Source organism: Stegostoma tigrinum, chromosome 8, assembly GCF_030684315.1.
Source record: "Stegostoma tigrinum isolate sSteTig4 chromosome 8, sSteTig4.hap1, whole genome shotgun sequence".
NCBI classification, from domain to species: Eukaryota; Metazoa; Chordata; class Chondrichthyes; order Orectolobiformes; family Stegostomatidae; genus Stegostoma; species Stegostoma tigrinum.
Genome location: NC_081361.1, coordinates 34,792,282 through 34,812,834, shown reverse-complemented (window position 1 = coordinate 34,812,834; position 20,553 = coordinate 34,792,282). Strand labels below are relative to the sequence as shown.

Genomic DNA, 20,553 nt, shown 5'->3' with positions numbered 1-20,553 from the left:
TTTTAAAATGCAAAAACAAAGTATTTTGACTTGTGGACTGTTATTGCAAAATTTTTTACAAGTTCAATGAAACAAATCCTTGATACCTTGTGTTGACCGTTGCAAACCAATTTCCAGAGGTGCACTTCTGTCTATACTTGCAGATGTTGCTGCAAAAGAAACAAAACTATATATACTAAAGAAATCTCCAAAAAAATTGAGCAACGTTTTTCTCAGCAAAACATTACAAAAATTTTGTAATTCAAGCAGATGGTTCAGTGTCATGAAACAAAGAACTGAGATTCTGGAAATCTGAAACAAAAAAAACAAATTGCTGGAGAAACTCAATTTCTGTTTTTGTTTGAAATTATTCAGTGTCACTGAATTATTCTGCTTTCTTAACTTTTTTTTCTTAAATTGGAGTGGCTACTAATATAATGCTACAAATCTTAAAATTTCACATTCAGAATTACAGCTGTGCAATCATCAAGGAACATCCATACTCCCCACCTTATAGACAGAAAGTCAAAGTTGAAGCAACTCAAGATGTCTAACACAGGATGCGAAACTGAGAAATTTCTGCAGAAACGTCCTGGAGTTTGATGATTAGCTTTGTGCTAAGCATGACTTCAACTGGTGGAGAGATTCCACCCCCTCCCCCATCACTTCCACTAGATTTCTCACTGGCTTCAAATTTACTAAGGGCAGCAACTCTTGAGTCAGCGCTGTTATTGAGCTCCTTTGTCCATGTTTGGACCAGGCAAAAAACTTAGTTAGGCTAAGGAAAAAAAAGTTGCTTTCTTCTGTCTATTCATGATTAGATCATGACTGTAATGGTGTCTCAAACCCAAAATGAATGTCTTTTCCAGGTTAACTGCAACAAACTGGTCCCCTAGTCACAAATGGATAATCTCTGGCCACCATAACTTTGAGCAGTAGATAAAGTGCATTCAGAGGTTCACGGTGCAAAATAAACAAATCTCTCCACGTTTTTTCTACTTGTAAAGCTGTAGGAATAAAATCCTCAATATTTGCGGACAACTGACCAAAGCAGAGAACTTCCATAGAGTTGGCAGATATATTACATGCGTCAACATCAAATGGAGTAGGACTTTGAGTAGCTTTGAATACCCTGCAGCAGAATAACCTGCTGACAGTAATACACAACCTGACACAAAAAGTAAGTCACCTGAACAAGCTACCATAAAACATGAACAAAAACAGAAATTGCTGGAAAAACTCAGCAGGTCTGGCAGCATCGTAAAGAAAAAAAATCAGAGCAATGTCAACACTGATTTTTTTCTGCAGAGACGCTGCCAGACACCATCGGTTCTAAGGAAGGGTCACCGGACCAGAAACGTTAACTGTTTTTCTCTTCACAAATGCTGACAGACCCGTAAGCTTTTCCAGCAACTTTATTTTTGTTCCTGATTTAGAGCATCCGCAGTTCTTCAGTTTTCATCTATAGATAAGGTCTCACTTGTTTTTAAAGCCAACGTAATTTCCCTCATTGGAGTCTGTTAATATTTAGTCAGCAACTGAGTCTTTGCATGGAATAAAATATCTTAATTTTCCTATCAAAGTATCTGAGAATCAATGAAACACCAGTTTCAATATCGATAAAATTTATAACATTACTTACATGTTTCACCGTTTAAGTAGCTAAGTAGATCCTTTCTGTCTGGCCTTCGAACTACAGGAATATTCTCTGTCTATTTAAACAAAAATGAAATTGAGTATTTTTTTTTACAATGCTGCAGTAAAATGCACTTATTTTAATAGGGACTCAACTGTGCAAAAGGTTCAAATGCTTGCAATAACAGAAATACTTCAATTCAGTTTTGCTGATCCTTTCAAATTAAACTGAAGCCATTACCTTTTATGTCTCATTTAGTGCATAAAAATCAAGAACAAGGTTCTGACAGCGTTGCCTATCAGAAGTAAGTTCATCCCTTCCATTCACAATAGCTGCACAGCGGCTGGGAAAAATTATGCATACAAAACCAACTCTGACAAATTCTATACAATAGATGCATATCACAATACATTGCCAAAGTGGTACATTGCTTATGAAGTAGAATATACCTGAACAAGGAAAGGCGTTGACAGAGGTAACATTACTGCACTCAGAATTCATAGGTCTAGGCTAATGCTCTGGAAAGACAAGGATGAAGTAGACTAGGGTGGGCGGTGAAATGAAAATTGATTTAATTAATCTGTAATGAGAAGCTCGTCTAGTAGCGACCATGAAATGATTGTCTGTTATCCGAAGAACTTATCTGGTTCACTGATGTCCTTTAAGATATTTGACATCCTTACATGATCTGCCCTACATATGAGGCCAGATTCACAGCAATGCAATTGACTCTCAAATGGCCAAGCAAGCCACTAGGTTGCATCACAAGCTGCTACGAAGTACAAATAAGGAACAAAACTTAACAAATCACCTGCCATTGACCTAGACACAGTAAACAACAGTGGCAAATCCTGCCCAGTGACCCTTAAAGTCCTCCTCAGTGATAGCTGGGAACTTGTGCCAAAATTGGGAAAGCTATTCCGTAGACTAGTCATGCAACAGCCTGACATAGTATAATCACTGAACTGTCCTTACAACATCCCAGACACCACTCTTCCAATCCCTGGATATGTGCTCTCTCCACGACAGATGAGACCAAACAGAAGTGGCACAAAGGTATTCAGTCAGATTAAAGAGTCAGCCCCCAGGCTGACTCCAGCCAAGAAGTCCCATAGCAACAGATGAAACATGAGCAAGGAAATCTCAGGAATAAACAGAAAAGATTTCAATTAGATCTAGCAACTCAAGATCGAGTATCAATGGGGCACTGAGGGCCATTGGCTGTGGCAAAATTGAATGCAATTCAATTTTTGCAATTTTCAACCTCATGGCCCAGCATTTCCCCTGCTTTGCAATTACCATCAAGCCAGGAGATCAGCCCTCATTCAAAGAAGTGTGCATGAGCACATGCCAGGAGCAGCACAACACAAAACTAAAAAATGAGGGACCAACCTGCTGAACCTACATCACAGCTCTACTGCCATGCCAAACAACAGAAGCAGCATGCAGTAAAGAGTACTAAGCAATCCCACAACCCCCAGATCAAATTCAAGTTCCACACTCCTCCCTTATCTCATAGAACACAGAACATAGAACATTACAGCACAGTACAGGCCCTTCGGCCCTCGATGTTGTGCCGACCTGTCATACCAGTCTGAAGCTCATTTAACCTACACTATTCCATGTACATCCATATGCATGTCCAATGACGACTTAATTGTACTTCAAGTTGGCGAATCTACTACCACTGCAGGCAAAGCGTTCCATTCCCTTACTACTCTCTAAGTAAAGAAACTACCTCTGACATCTGTCCCATATCTTTCACCCCTCAATTTAAAGCTATGCCCCCTCGTGCTCGCCATTACCATCCTAGGAAAAAGGCTCTCCCTATGCACCCTATCTAACCCTCTTAATATCTTATATGTCTCAATTAAGTCACCTCTCAACCTCCTTCTCTCTAATGAAAGCAGCCTCAAGTCCCTCAGCCTTTCCTCGTAAGACCTTCCCTCCATACCAGGCAACATTCTAGTAAATCTCCTCTACACCCTTTCCAAAGCTTCCACATCCTTCTTATAATGCGGCAACCAGAACTGTATGCAATACTCCAAGTGCAGCCGCACCAGAGTTTTGTACAGCTGCAGCATAACCTCATGGTTCCGTCAAAAATGATGGTGTATAATTGAACAACCAACACAAACAGGAGGCCCCACAAATATCCTCATACTCAAAAATGATGAGGGAGATCAGCACATCTGAGCAAGAAAGCATTTGCATCCATCTGCAACCAAAAATGTTCAGTGGAAGACCCATCTCGGGGTTTTCCCAAGTTTTCCAACAATACAGGTGCCAACCTTCAGCTAACTTGGCTCAATCCACACCGATACTGCGAGGCAGCTATGCAACCTGACAACATTCCAGCAAGTGTATGGCAGATTTGTCTTCCTGAGCCAGCATGCCAAAGTCAAGCTGTTCCAGCACAGCAACAAAACTGGCATCTAACTAGCAATACGGAGAATTGTCAAAGTATATCCCATCTACAAATACAGGATAAATTCAACCCAGCTTATTATTGTCTTATCAATCTACTCTCAATCATCAGAAAATAACTTGTTCATTTATGTTTAATTTAGATTTTGTCACTGCTACCCAGCTTGTGACCTCATTAACATCCATGTTTGAAATGTAGATAAAGAACCGAGCTACAGGTGCGAGGTCCAAATCACTGCCCTTCACATCAAGGCAGCATTTGACCAAATATGGCATCAAGGAACCTAGCAAGTCAGGAGTTAATAAGATTTGGGGAAAACTCTCCCCTGGCTGTAGTCATACCTCAGTCATAGGAAGATTACAGAGGTTTTTGGATGTCATTCACCTCAACTTCAAGACATCTGTTAGGAGTTCCTCAGGTAGTGTTCTAGGCCCAGACATCTTCAGGTGCATCATCAATGACATTCCTTACATTATAAAGAACAGAAGTGGGAATGCTGATTGATGACAGCACAACACTCACCATTTCCCAATGGGTGAAATAGCCCATGTCCATATAAAGTAAGAGCTGGAAAACAACCAGGCTTGGTTGATAAGTGATAAATACATTTAAGTTATGTAAGTGGCAAGCAATGGCCATCTCCAACATGCGAGAATGTAACCATCACCCCTTGACGTTCAATGGCACTATTGTCGCTGATTCCAGTGTCCTCTGGATTACCACCGATGCTCCCTCTAGGCTGTTCCGTCCCTCCGAGGTTCCATGCATAGCAATCGCAGCGCTTACTTCTGGTTCCATAGAGTCATAGATTTGTACAGCACAGAAACAGATCCATTGGTCACCATATGCAAGCTCCCCCTTCAAGTCACATCTTGACTTGGAATTTCATTACTGTTCCTGACTGTTGTGGGTTCAAAGTCCTGGCACTGAGCGTCTCCAGTAGCTCAAAAAGGTGACTCACTACTTTCTCACTGGACATGGCCAAATAAATGCTGGCCTAGCTAACAATTCCCATGTCCCATGTCCCAATATAAATGAATCTGAGTGAAATGAACAATAAATCCAAGGAGTGGAACTAACTAAAGTTAATGTAAACAAGAAAGTGGGATTGGAGAAAAAAAATGCACCATAAGTGTGACAAATTCCCAGAGTCTGACTGTTTTCACCATAAAGTTTTAAAAAGATGAGCAAATATTTTCAGCTATGATGTAACAAAGCTCGTGAGATTCAGGAATAGCCTGTTTAGATTAGAAAGTTGCAAAGATATTCTGTTACTTAAAATATAAGAGACAGACAGAAGCTAGGAAATTATGGATCTGTCGTCTAACATCTGCTATGGGAAAGGTATTAGAATATATAATTAAAGGACATAGTGATTGAGCACTTTGAGAAATGTGATCAGAACAGAGTCAGCCAACATTAATTTTTAATGTGTAGGTCATGTTTAACAAATATAATTCCATTTTTTGAGTAAGTGAGTGAGGCAGGAATAAGGGAGTGTCCTGGGATGTTATTTACACAAAATTCCAAAAGGTATTCTATAGCATTTCACATAAAAGACTGTTAGATAACATTAAGAAGCCAGAGTGGAAAGTAAGCAGATAATTTAGCCTGAAAGCAGCAGCAAAAGATGTGGTGGGCCCTACCCACTCACTATATTTATTTAGAAGTTGCATAACACAAGAAACAACAAATCAAAGACTGTCAAATAAGTAAAGATTCTCAGTATTGTACACCGTGCAAACTGCAACATTACAATGCGACATTTACAGATGAAACGAAAGGTGAAACAGACAAATGTGCTTCAACTGGGTTATTTAAGATAACAAAGTGTGGAGCTGGATGAACACAGCAGGCCAAGCAGCATCTCAGGAGCACAAAAGCTGACGTTTCGGGCCTAGTCCCATCAGAGAGGATGAAGGGTCTAGGCCCGAAACGTCAGCTTTTGTGCTCCTGAGATGCTGCTTGGCCTGCTGTGTTCATCCAGCTCCACACTTTGTTATCTTGGATTCTCCAGCATCTGCAGTTCCCATTATCAACTGGGTTATTTGTTGATTAGAGACTAGCAGATTCAAGCATTATTCAAACAATTAAACAGCTAGCAATGTTGGCGGTTTGGTGATGATGGTTGTTCCTGTAGTGATTTTAATAATCTTGTAAAAAGCAAAATAATGCAGATTTTAAAAAACCTAGTTGCCAAATATAACAAATAATTTAAAAGGATAAACAAATCTAGTCTTTATAAATAAGGACTAGAAATAAAGGAAAATATTGCCATTGCTAAATAAAAATCACGGTTACATCACAAAACTTCACAACGGCATACAGTTCAGAGCACTGCAACCTACGGAAGGATACATTGGCATTGAAAGGAGTTTACAACAAATTTTTCGGAATGTCAAATGCTCCAGAAGTTAGATTGAGTCAAGATTATATTAACTAAGCTTGTATTCCACAGAAAAGGTCAAAGCATCATTTGATTGAGATTTTCAGAATTTGAAAGAAATTGGAAAAGGTCAATGAAGATACTTCTTTTAAAAAAATGGACAAGTGAATTATTTAAGTAAGTCTTGGTCTCCAAAGATGTTAAATATTTCCAAGATTTTCTGCTTTTCGTTTCGATTTACGGCACATGAGGTACATTGCTTCAGTATCCAAAGTTTAGGGGCCTTGACTGCTGAAGGCTCTGCCACAAATTGTGCAATTAAAATTTGGAGATGTACAAAACACCAGAATTGAGAGAACAAGGAAATCTCTGAGTGTCATAGAGCTGTAGGAAGTTACAAAGATAGGGAATGACAAGGCCACAGAGGAACTTAAATTTATAGATCCGTGATGTTGCTTAACAGCGCCAGCATTGGTCAGGTGCACTGAGATGCTGGTTGAGTGGAACTTGTCAAGAGTTGGAACACAGGTAACAAAAATTTGAATGGCCTTAAGCAAGTGGGCAAACAGAGCATGATGTTACACAAGTTTAAATGTTACCTTCCAAACACAGTTGAGTTTATTCACCAGCACCCCATTAATAATGACTATATGCAGACATTTGCTCTTTGAATTAGGTGCATCCATGGATCCTTGGTTATAACATGGTGAATATTCTACACAGCTGTGTGCACACATCGGATGCAAAATGTTATTTTTATTTGTTGTAAACTTAAGCATACTTACTGCAGCACGTCGCACATATACAGGATGGGAGAGGTGAACATTGTTTAGCAGAAACAATATGGAATCCAAAGTATAATACTCCCTCGGCTGACCTTCTTTTCCTGTCCTACGTAAGAAGCAAAATTGAAGTTAGTGAACAACTGCGTTTCAAAGTGAACATCATAACATTTGCAGTTATGTTTATACTTATGGACATCATATCTGTGTATAGAATCGTATTAAAATATGATTTCAGTGGTTTACAGAAATTTCAAGCGATAAGGCAGACAATAAAATGCAAACAGAATCAACATATAATTATATATTCCCCTGTGCCGAGGCAAGTAACAGAAGAATATTGTTAGTGGGTTACCAAACAAAAATGATTAAAGGAGCATATAATTTAATAATCAACATTGGTACTGAAAAACAAGAGCTTTAAAATTAGTAATCTAGATAGAGCCAAAGTCAAAGTGAGGATCTATAATATTTGCCTCTTTTGAAGGCAGATTATAATGAATAACAACATCAAAAGCATCAACCTCCATTACTTCACCTTGATGTGAGTTCTCAGTCACACAAAGTAGCCTTTAAGGAAGTTGACCAAATACTTGCTAAATATAAGACAGTTGGCCTGAAGGAGGTGACACAGCTGCTTTGCAGTAGTTCCACCACTCCTATTGTCAGTTTTCAGTCAGTTCATACACTACAGTCACATAACAGTGATCTAACACCTTGGGTGACAATGTCTTACCTATTGTTAATCAGCCTTAAGCTAGTATAACATCACAAGTTACTATAAATTAATAAATTATTTCCTGTCACTTAAGTCCATGCCTCTTTGGCCAGAGACATTAGTGGTTAATCCTTCGTCAATTAATAGTAACAACACAAGGACGGGTGGCAGCAAATCTACCCAAGGAAAATTCTGACAGACTGAATGCCAGCTGTCGGTATCTCTTACAACACATGATAAATAAGAATACTGCCAAATAAAAACCCCAACAGAATTGTTACAGTGCAGAAACTCATCACAGATACATGTCCAGTCAAACTGGCATTTAAAAAATATTTGCCCAAACGGATGCAGTAAAATAACCAGTAAAAAGAATCCATTCTGATATAAAAAAGTAAGATAACTACTTTAATAACAAATTTGCAGATTCACAAATATTATTTCAACCAGAAAAAATGCATCTTGCAACGATGCATTATTCAGTCCAACTGTCTGTCATGGAGCACCAGCATTTGCTAAACTATTGAACAGCTGTGAAAGCAAAGCCATGAAATCACTAAGGCAATGTAAGTTCATGTTTGAGGTTGAAAGACTACATTTCCTAACTTCCTCTTAGGATGCAAAAACCAAAAAGGATATATTATCTGTAGCAATACTCAAGGAACCATCCCTCCATACAGAAATGCAGACGTCAAAATCATGTCAGTAAATCAGCTTATTAGTTCACTCTGTGGTAATCTACTTAAAGAGTTCAATGTTTTGTTTTTATAATACTAAAGGTAACACCTTGTATTGAACATGATCATCCAATGCTATATTCTGAAAATTTAAAGTGTGTGCACCAAATGACTGCACACTTTGTAGTTACACCAATTCCTAAAGAGTTACTAATAGCATTTCATCATGTGATATCTTCAACGATCAGCACAAGAACTTGCGAAGAAATTTTTTCTGGGCCTCATTCACCTGTCAACCAGCATTAATACATTTGACACTTTTCAGGTTGCTGCACAATCAATAAGCACACTGTTTACAGGGAACTCAGAAGCACGGAGACAAATTCCTCACATACAAGGAAACAGCAGTGTTCAAGACTTAGCTATGTCCCACTGAGCTGGGACAGTGAGTCCAATTCTGAGCAGTACATGTCTGATGCAGGAAAAGACCTCTTCTTTCTCACCAAAATTTGCTTTTCCAGTTAAACATTATCTGATTTGACTTACCTTTTCTCTTCTTTCACTAAAATTGAGTTATAAACTGGTCAAGCCTGTTTCCCAAATGTTGTCCTACTTTAAGGTCATCCTAGGATTCACTCCACAACCCAAAAGCTTACATGCTGCACCAGCAGCGTAATTTGCTGCCAATATAATGATTAGGTTCACCATGGTTAACTTGCAAGTCATTTGGCAACAGTTGGCAAAAATTCCATGAACTGTGAATCCTCACAAACGGGAACATTTGCACTGCTCAGGAGTTAGATCCATATCATATGGCAACACACCCACACCTGCCAGAGAATTTCAAGAAATTGCTGCGCCTTCACTTTCAATGCCAACAAAACTCAATGTAGAAAGTTTGGCTGATACATTTTTAATGACAAAACAACTCCCTCAATTGGCATCCTACCCACCACCTTCAATATTTACTCCTTCACAATGCAGTGACAGCAGTGCACACAGGAAATCCCTGCAACTCACCAAAGCTGCTTCAACAGGATGTTCCAAACCCATGACTCCTCCAATCTACAAGGGCAAGGGGTGCAGACATACTGGAACATCACATGCATGATCCCCTCGGAGTTACAAGCCATCATAATTTAAAGCTATACATATTTCTTTCACAATTGCTGGATCAAAATCCTTGCACTCACTCCTTAATATGTACTGCCGCATTCAAAGCAGTGCCTCTCCAATACTTCTCAAGGACAAATTACAGCTGGCAAAAAGTGCTGGCCCAGTCAACAACATACAAATCCTAAAAAATAAATTAAAATGCATTTACGTTCATGAAATGCCACGCAACCTCCCTGCTCAGTAAGATGTAAACACCTTTTGTTTTAAACTTTGTGTTTTTGATTCCAGGCTGAAATGGAAAAAAGAATGTTTTAAAAAATCAAGATGTGGAAAGGGTTCCGCGGAGATAGTAGGAACTGCTGATACTGGAGAATCTGAAATAACACAGTGTAGAGCTGGATGACCACAGCAGGTCAAGCATCAGAGGAGCAGGAAAGCTGATGTTTCCGGTCAAGACCCTTCTCCAGAAATGGGGGAGGGAAAGGGGATTCTGAAATAAATAGGGGGAGAGGGGGAGGCAGATGGAAGATAGATAAAAGGAGACGATAGGTGGAGAGGAAACAGACAGGCCAAAGAAGCGGGGTTGGAGCCAGTAAATGTGAATGTAGGTGGGGAGTTAGGGAGGGGATAGGTCGGTCCAGGGAGGATGGACAGGTCAAGAAGGCAGGATGAGGTTAGTGGGTAGGAGATGTGGGTAGGGCTTGAGGTGGGAGGAATGGTTAGGGAGGCAGGGATGAGCTGGGCTGGTTTTTGAAGCTTGTGAAGTCCACATCGATACCCTTGGGCTGCAGGGTTCCCAAGCGAAATATGAGATGTTGTTCCTGCAGCTTTTGGATGGCATCATTGTGGCAATGCAGGAGGCCCAGGATGGACATGTCATCCAAGGAGTGGGTGGGGGAGTTGAAATAGTTCACGACTGGGAGGTGTAGTTGTTTGCTGCAAACTGAGTGTAGGTGTTCTGCAAAGTGGACCCCAAGCCTCCGCTTGGTTTCCTCGATGTAGAGGGGGCCACAACAGTAACAGCAGATGCAATATGCCCCATTAGCAGATGTGCAGGTGAACATCTGTTTGACGTGGAAGGTCTTCTTAGGGCCTGGGAAGGGGCTGAGAGGGGGAGGTGTAGGGGCAGGCGTAGCACTTGCTGTGGTTGCAGGGAAATGTGCCGGGGTGGTGGGGCTGGAGGGGAGTGTGGAGTGGACAAGGGAGTCACGGAGAGAGTGGTCCCTCCAGAAAGCAGATAAGGGTGGGTAGGGAAAAATGTCCTTTTTAGTCAGGTCAGATTGCAGATGGCGGAAGTGCCGGAGGATGATCTGTTGCATTCGGAGGTTGGTGAGGTGGTACGTGAGGATGAGGGGGATTCTGTTTTGGTTGTTATTGCGGGTAAGGGGTGTGAGGGATGAGTTGTGGGAAATGCAGGAGACATGGTAGAGGGCACTTTCGATCACTGTGGAGGGCAAGTTGCGGTTCTTGAAAAACGAGGACATTTAGGATGTCCGGGAGTGGAAGGCCCCATTTCAGGAGCAGATGCGGCAGAGGCTGAAAAATTGGGAATGGGGATGGCCTTTCTGCAGGAAGGTGGGTGAGAGGAGTTGTATTCTAGGTAGCTGTGGGAGTCAGTAGGCTTGAAATAGATATCGGTTTCCAGGTAGATACCAGAGATGGAGACAGAGGGGTCCAGGAAGGAGAGAGAGGTATCAGAGATGGTCCAGGTGAACTTAAGGTTGGGGTGGAAGGTGTCGGTGATGTGGATTTTTACAGGAGAGGTGCTTTGCGTCTGGGAGAGGGAGGCTCTAAGCTGGGGTAGGCTTAATTGTGGTATCTGGAGATGCTGGCACATTGCAGCGAGTGTGTATTTCAGGAGTTGCAGGAAGAAACACTTCTGAAGGATATCAAATGTTGTGAATGTAGTGGTCGTCATGGTTGGGCCCAAATTGCGAAGGCTTAAATGTAGACTGTAATCCACTGGGGATGAAAGATTCCCGAATTTTTTTTTTAAAACTAAGTAACCTGGTATTCATTGTAAAAGCTGTTTAAATTCTGCTTGTTCAAACAACTTAGAAGTTTACTACAGATGAGCCAGAGCCAGTCAGCATGTAAGACGGGAGATTCTGCAAGCAACAAGTAGCTGATTGTCATCAATAACTGGGTCACCATTCCACAGACCAAAAGCCTTCTGCCTGCCAACAACTTTGTGATTCGTTTCCAATAGCTCAATAGGGTCTGAATGTTTGGTCAGAAGCCAGGCCTCCAAAATGGAACTCCAAAAACACCTTGAGCCTGAAGAAAACCAGGTATTTTCCCTATTAAGTTGCTATAAGCTGTGGCTCTTAACCAAAAAGTTAAAGACTTAAAATGAACCAGTTAACCTGTGCATTCTGCAATTAAGTGCAAGTACCTGGAGAAGGAAAGTCAAGGAGCAGAAGGTCCTAACAAGCTAAGAGAATCATCTCAGAAAACCTTGTGGATAGGAACCACTGAACTATTCTCCCAGTCCTTCCCTCCACCCATTAAACCCATGTTTCTCTTTGGGTCCATGCCGATAGGGGGAGTTTTAACCATTACAGTTATATGTCAAACGCTCACAATTGTTTATCTGTAGGGAGAATCTATTTATTTGTAATAAATAGCAATTCTTATGAAATACAGAAATCTGGCCCAGGCTTTATGTCAACCTGGCTATAAAAGAGACAATAAACTGAGGAATTTTTGAATACTTCTGTAAAATTTTTAGTAACTACTCTGGGAATAGTAGAGCTTGATTTCCTACACACCACGCTAGTGAGAAGCAAGGGAACAATTTATAAGTGGTATTTCATTCCAACACATTAAGATTTTTTACTTTTCCCTCTCTCATAATTCAATCTTTCATTATTTCTCTTTCTATACCAGATTTGACTCATCATCGAAGAGTCTTCACCACATTGAAACAAAACTCCCAATTCTTCAGCACAAGAATTTCTTACAATTATCTACTATCATGACACAATAATTTAAATCTTTTCAATGAAAGACCTAATCCTAACACACATCTCTTCAAACTCTCGAATTTTAATCTTAAATTTTCTTTTGCACTGTTCAAAAAGGGAGAAATATTTCTCAGAATGTGATTCCAGTAATTTTGTCACCTTGTAATACAATCCAATTTTATTTAGACAGCCTCTGGAGCTATATTTTTTCGATTTAACACTAGAATGCCATCTCATTCATCCTTCTCTAGCTCAATCATTATTTACATGCCCACTAATTGTGACTCAGCTACATCCATTTCTGTCATTTACTTTTCCTATCTGAAATCAAGATTTCCACTTCATCACGTTTCTTTTCTGTGCTGACTTGCAATCTTTTAATTTGGATTCAATGGTTTTGTAATTTCCCCTTTTATTGCAGCGCCATGTCCTAATGTTTCTAATTTAGACGTTTTCCTTTAGACTTTGCAGGATTCAGTGAGGATTCTGACTGGTTGAAGAGCGATAGTGTTGTGTGCCCAGCTCTTGCATGTCACAGATTCCTGTACAGGGTATCCTGCTGGTTTAAGTAACTAATAATAGCAAACTGCTTCAACGTTAAAAATGCAGACCCTGATTTAACATCCATTACAAGATTAAACAACAAGATGGCATGAAAGAACTGATGGCAATACTGGACAAGTCAAATTCCAGGAAAAAAAACTTCCTCAGACCTTTCTGATTAATAATCATTTTTACATTTTGATTACTGCAGTCAGTCACTGAACATAGGAGGCCGCTAATAGATTTTTAGCGAAAGAACACTAGTTTAATACACAAAAGAACAGGGAAAACAGCTATATATGACAGTCGCAAAGATCTTAGGCACAGCAAAGAGAAAGATTCAAACTGTTTTCACAACAAAATCCTTTACAGATTCAATCCAGTTAAACCTCACTCTTATCTTTACCTTCATTTTTTTAACTCAACTGATGAAGTGGTATGCATTTCCTCTCAGCAACCTTCCACACATTCAGTGGACGAGATAGTCTCCCCACCTGTCTCTTCCTGGGATACCTACACATAAACTAATTAGACCTTAGACCATTCAGTCCCTCAGGCCTGTTCTGCCATTCAATAAGATGATGGCTGATCTAGCATTCCTCACATCAACTCTCCTACATTTTCAGCATAACCCTCAATTCCTAACTGATCAAGAATCTATCTCAGCTTTAAAAATACACAAGGGCTCTGCCCTCACAGCTCTCTGTGGCAAAGAGTTCCAAAGATACTCAATGCTCAAAGAAGAAATTCCTCCTCTTTTCAATTGGTGCCCCTTTACTGAGACTATGCCTTCTGGCCCTAGACTGTCCCGTTAGGGAAAATACCCTCTCAGCATTTACCTTGTTGAGCTGTTTGAAGAATCCTATATGTTTTAATGACCAATCACCTCTTGCGCTGCTGAACTCCAATGGGTAGAGTCTGAACCTGTACAGCCTTTGTTCATTAGACAATCCCTACATAATGGGGAAAAAAACTTAGTGACCCTTCTCTGAACTACCTCAAATGAAATGACATCTTTCCTTAAAATAGGGAGGCCAAGAGTGCACTTAGTGCTCCAGACGTGATATCACTAGCATCTTGTACAGTTTCAGTAAGACTTTCATACTCTCGTACTCCAATCCCCTTGAAATAGGTCCCAACATTCCATTAGCCTTCCTGATTACCTGCTGCACCTGTTTGTTAGCTGTGTTTTATGTACAGGTCCCCCAAGTCCCTTTGAGTTGCAGTTTTCTGCAGTGTTACTCCATTTAAATCATTTTCTATTCTTCTGTTCACCTTTCTGAAATGAGCTTCACATTTTCCCATGTTAGACTCCATATGATAAATTTTTCCCCCATTACTTAACCTATCAATAATCGCTCTGTAAACTGTTTATACTCCTTCATAACCTGCCTTTCCACCAATTTGGGTGTTGCCTGCAAATCTGGCTATGGTATTGAGTGACAATTCACTGACTTTTCCTCACTGAATTCTAAGAAAAGCTCAGGGCTCTTTTCACCTCCATTCACTTGAACTACTAAAATAGCTCACGACTTCTTTCCAGCCCTGGTGTGGTGACTACCAAAATTTAACTGTCCTTGTGTTCCTATGGATCTTTTCCTTCTGATCGAGAGCTCCTTGGGTCCCCTCCATCTCTCTGGCTCAAAACTTCCCACACCAAGATCTTCCTTAGTCGTTTAGCTTAAGTCGCAAATTTCTTGGAAATGCTATTTTGATCTTAAAAAAGATTTGAACAAAGAAAATTTTCCAACCATGAAAGGAAAAAGACACTTTTGCAGAACCGAATACCAAAAACGAATCTGCCTTGGCTTCATAGCCATCTTCCCAAATTCCATATTATAAACATTTGACATAAATACTGCTAAATATCATGTTCTTTGCTTCATTCTACTTCACTTAGCCTCAAAATTTCCATGTCTACGTGGGTTTCCCCCGGGTGCTTCGGTTTCCTCTCACAATCCAAAGATGTGCAGGCTAGGTGGATTGGCAATGCTAAATTGCCTGTAGTGTTCAGGGATGTGTAGATTAGATGGGTCATAGGGGGATGGGTCTGGGTCGGATGCTCTAAGGAGTCAGTGTGGACCTGTTGGGTCGACGGGGCTGTTTCCACACTATAGGAATTCTATGTTCTACGTTCTTAATAATGAATTTAATTTTTTTTTTCAAATTCTTTTCCTTCACTTCATGGTGGCAGTTCCTACTGGAGTTACATTCAACTGACAATTCTGAGCCCACAATGCTCAAATGTAAATCAGAGCAATATGTTCTTCAACCAGAGAATACATTGAAAAATTAAGTATTTTGTCTTTTATTCCTGAATACAATAATCAAGCAATTTTGTGACATCACTACATCTCAGCTCTATTTGAGCACTCTCATATGACACTAACCCCTTCATAGAAAGTTTCCTGGAACTAGTTCCATTCAACCTGCTTGATATTTTTTCATGAGAAATAAATCATATTTTATGTATTTGTTACAAATCCACACGGGTTTAATTCCACCCTCGGGCGATTCTCTATGTGGAGTTTGCACATTCTCCCGATGTATGTGTGAGTTTCCTCCCACAGTCCAAAGATGTTCAGGTTTGGTGGATTGGCCATGCTAAATTGCCCATAGTGTTCGGGGATGTGTGGATGAGGTAGGTTATAGGGATGGGTCTGGGTGCGATGTCCATGCTGTAGGGATTCTATGATTCTATGAACTTTCACATAAGCCTCTACGCAACCAACCTAAGCTACAATCATATCACTATTAAACATTACTTTAAGTATCCAAAAACAGATTAACAAATTTGGTTTTGTGGAAGAATGCAATTCAAGGAAAACGTATGCTAACAAGTACAAAACTATAGGCAATGTACAGCTCTGACAATGCCATGTTAAAGGTCAGCAATCTCAAAAGATGTCCTCAAAGGCTGAAAATGACACACAGCAGATCTCTTGGTTAGAAGCAGCAGTCATTTAAAACATTCACAATATAAATAAAACATATCGTCATTACATCGACATGGAATTATAGTTCTGCCAAACCCATAACTAAGCTGTGTTGAGGAACAAAAAAATCTGCAGTGTTTCTGTGAAATGCTATTTAGACACTCTTTCTGCGTATGTATGGATATAAACTAATAACACGCATGCTTATTATGTTGTAAGCACACGGGATAGAACTGTGATTTGTTCAAATAATCCACCTGTTTTAGACCAAGTACAGAGGGCTACCAATTAGCATTACCATTTAACTCAAAATTAACATTAAGTTGCAGGAAGAAACAAACAAAAAATCTAACTGAAGCAAAGGAAGCATTGTGAGTTAATAGAGATTCAGTTTTCTCTCAAAACGAGTGACATGACTGCGAGTAATTTATTTCACTCTGAAAATCGACTTGCCTCAGTTGCTCCAGACGTTGGGAGCATGGTTGACTGTTAATTACATAATTAATCCTTTTAATTTGTTACACTAAAACTTTTTGACTGGCCATAAAACCGAATAACAATTCAAGTAATTTAAAGAGACTCAGGAAAATAATAAAATTAAACTTCACTTAATACATTATTCATACACAAGCTGAAGTGATGCGGTTATTGACAAACAGTACTACTTTTTCCAAGTAATGATCTCTTACATCTTAGAACCATAGAACTATAAAACTGTAGAAATGAGAGAGCACAGAAGAGGGCCCCATTTTGTCCATGCCAACCAAAAGATACCCAGATGTCTTTTCTAATCCCATCTTCCTGCACATGACATAGAATCCTGTTGGGGGTCATTGCAGATGCTTCTTTTCCAGGTTGTACATTCTAGGGCAAACAATTCACATTTGCAGGAAGGGATGCTGCATTTGTTTAGGTGGACTTTCAGAGTGTCCCCTATCACTTACCATTGTGGTGCTCAGAGTTGATGTATTGAGTTGGGCATGCAGACCATAAAAAAAGTTTGAACAAAAAGAAGTTTCCAACCTTGAAAGTAAAAAGACCATACCGCTTTCCTATTACAGCTGGCTATACTTGACTAGTGCCTTGATACTAAGGATACCGGCCTGGGAGGGGACATATGTTGGTCCACCTATCCTGTCAATGTGCTTACTGGATTTAAAGACCACAGATTATCAGGCAGAGATTGTTTTTGTAAACTTCCTCTGGATACTCCAATGCCATTTTCCCAAGTGCCAGAGTCATGGAATCATAAACCATGGAAGCAGACCCTTCAGCCCAAATAGTCCGTACTGACCATAGTCACAAACCAAACTAGTCCCACCTGCCTGCACTTGGCCCATATCCCTCCAAACATTTCTTATTCATGTACTTATCCAAATGTCTTTTAAATGCTGCAACTATACATGCATCCACCACTCCCTTTGGAAGTTCACTGCACATTCAAACCACTCTGTACAAAAGAAAATTTCCCCTCATCCTTTTTAAAATCTTTCTCCTCTCACATTAAAAAGTATGCCACCTAATCTTGAAACCCCCCACCCCAGGGAAAAGGCACTTACCATTAACCTTATCTACACCTCTCATGATTACTTAAATGCATAGAGGAAGCACTGCAAGATGGCAGATTCAATTTTCTCCTAAAATAAATGATATAACTACCGGCAATTTATTTTACCTTGAAAATCGACATGTCTCAGTTGCTCCAGATACTGTAAGCCAAAATTGAAGGGTCTGGCCATTAACTTCCAACATTCAAATGAAAATGTCCTAGCCTACCCAGCCTCTCCTCATAACTTAAACCATCCATTCCCAGCACCAACCTAGTAAATGTCTTCTGAACCTGCTCCAGCTTAATAATATCCTTCCATAACAGGGTGACCAGAACTGTATGTATTATCACAAGAAGCCTCACCAACATCCTGTACAACATCAACATGGATATCCCAACTCCTACAGTCAAAAGGTCTGAGCTATGAACGCAGGCATGCTAAATGCGTTCTCAATCATCCTGATTATATGTGATGCAAATTTCAAAGAATCATGTGCTTGAACCCCTAAGTCTCTCTGTTCTACAACACTACCCAACGCAATACTTTTAATTGTGTAAGTCCTGCCCCTGTTTGTTTTAGCAAAATGCAATAGATTAGATTAGATTCCCTACAGTGTGCAAACAGGCCCTTCGGCCCAACAAGTCCACACCGCTCTTTGGAGCATCCCACCCAAACCCAACCCCCTATAACGCACACACCCCTGAACACTACGGGCAATTTAGCATGGCCAAACCACCAAGCCTGCACATCTTTGGACTGCAGAAGGAAAGCGGAGCACCCGGAGGAAACCCACGCAGACACGGGGAGAATGTGCAAACTCCACACAGACAGTTGCCCGAGGCGGGAATCGAACCTGGGTCCCTGGTGCTGTGAGGCTGCAGTGCTAACCACTGAGCCACCGTGTATTTAACCAAATTAAACTCAGTCATTCCTCAGCCATTGATCCAACTGAACAAGATCTCTTAGTAATCTTAGATAACTTCTCTGCTGTACCACCAATTCTGGTGTCATCCACAAACTTATTAACCATGCCTTTCTATTTTCATCTAAATTATTTACATAAATGACAAAAACAAATGTGTACTCAGCACTGATCGATATGGAACACAGCTGATAGCAGACTTTGAATCCGAACAACAAGCCTCTATCATCACTCTGCTTCCTGCCATTAAGCTAATTTTGATTCCAACTGGCAAGCTCATTCTGAATCCCACATGATCTAACTTTACTGATCAGTTTACTATGCAGAACCTTGTCAAGTCCAAGTAAACAACATCTACCGCCCTGTCCTCAATCTTCTTGGTTCGTTCCTTTAAAAAACCCAGCCAAGTTGGTGAGACGCAATTTCACTGCACAAAACCATGCCGACAATCCCTGATCATTCCTTGCCTCTCCAAATGCACATAAATCCCATCTTTCAGAATCACTTCCAACAGCTTACCCTCCAAAGTCAATCTCACAGGTCTACAGACACATTCCTTACATCCCAACTTAAAGGAAGGCACCATTCTCCACTGCCAGTCATCCAGCACCTCACACGTAGTTACAGATGATACAAATATTTTTGCAAAGGTCCCTGCAATTTTCTCCCTAACTTCCTATAATGTCCTGGGATATGCTAGATCAGGTCCTGGAGATTTATCCATCTTTATATTTTCTAAGACTTCCAGCACTTCCTTTTCTGTAATGTGAACTATTTTCACAACATCAACATTTATTTCCGAGTTCTCTAGCCTCGATCTCATTCTCCATAGTAAAAACTGTTGCAAAATTTCATTTAATATCTCTCCTACCTCTTGAAGTTCAACACAAAGATGAAGTTTTTAACCTTTAAGGGACCTGCTCTCTCGTTCTTAGTGTATTTGTAGAATCTCTTTGGATTATGTTTAACCTTATTTGCCAAAGCTATCTCATATCCTCCCTTTGCCGGCTGATTGCCCTCTTAAAAACACCCCTGCACTCTTTATCCTGTTCAAGAGGTTTATTTGAACCCAGTTGTTCAGATCTAATACATGATTTTTTTTATTCTTGACTAGAATCTCAACATCTTTATTCATTCACTGTTATTTTACTGTGCCAGCCTTACCTTTCATTGTAAACAGGAACATAATAACTCTGAACTCTTGTAACCACACTTTTGAAAGTCTTCCACTTCGCAGGCATTCCTTCACCTGTGAACAGTCTACTCCAACCAACTTCTGAAAGTTCTTGTGTCATTCCATTAAAGTTTACCCTACTCTAATTAAAAACTTTAACTTTTATGGAAGGCTTATTCTTTTCCACAGCTATTTTAAAATGAATAGAATTACGATCACTAGACCCAAAGCCTTCCCCTACTAATCACTTCAGTCATTTGCCCTGTCTTACTACACAAGAAAATCAAATTTTGCTCCTTTACTAGTAGGAACATTTGCTTATCGATAAAGAAAATTTTCTTGAACATATTTAACGAATTCTTCACCATCCAAACCTTTAACATGATAGCAGTCCCAGTCGGTGTCTGGAAAAGGAAAATCATCTACTAATCCAACCATATCATTCTTACATAATCTGAAGGTCTCTTTACCTGTGTTCCTTTATTTCCTTCTGACTATTGGCGGGGTGGGTGGGGGGGGGGGGGGGGGGGGGGGGGGGCGGGAGAAGAGTCCATAGTACAATCCTATCATGGTAATGATTGATTTTTCAGAAATATCATCTTCGCTAGTTAGAGCAGTTATGTGTTCCTTAATCAAAAACACCACTTTCCCATCCTCTTTTATCTCCCTTTCTATCTTTCCTATAGCATCAGAAACCTGTAACATTGAGCTGCTAGTCCTGTCCATTCCTCAGCTGAGTT

General features: G+C 40.1%; 1 protein-coding gene across 1 annotated transcript in view; it reads right to left on the bottom strand.

The window, feature by feature from the left end:
- The window catches only part of cdc73 (cell division cycle 73, Paf1/RNA polymerase II complex component, homolog (S. cerevisiae)), a 308,312-nt gene that overhangs the window by 274,599 nt on the left and 13,160 nt on the right, over positions 1-20,553 (bottom strand). The window contains exons 2-4 of the mRNA XM_048538849.2: positions 7,215-7,320; positions 1,622-1,691; positions 87-149 (exon numbers count right to left, since the gene is read on the bottom strand). Coding sequence (XP_048394806.1) covers positions 87-149; positions 1,622-1,691; positions 7,215-7,320 — 239 coding nt within the window. The remainder of the gene's footprint in view (positions 1-86; positions 150-1,621; positions 1,692-7,214; positions 7,321-20,553) is intronic.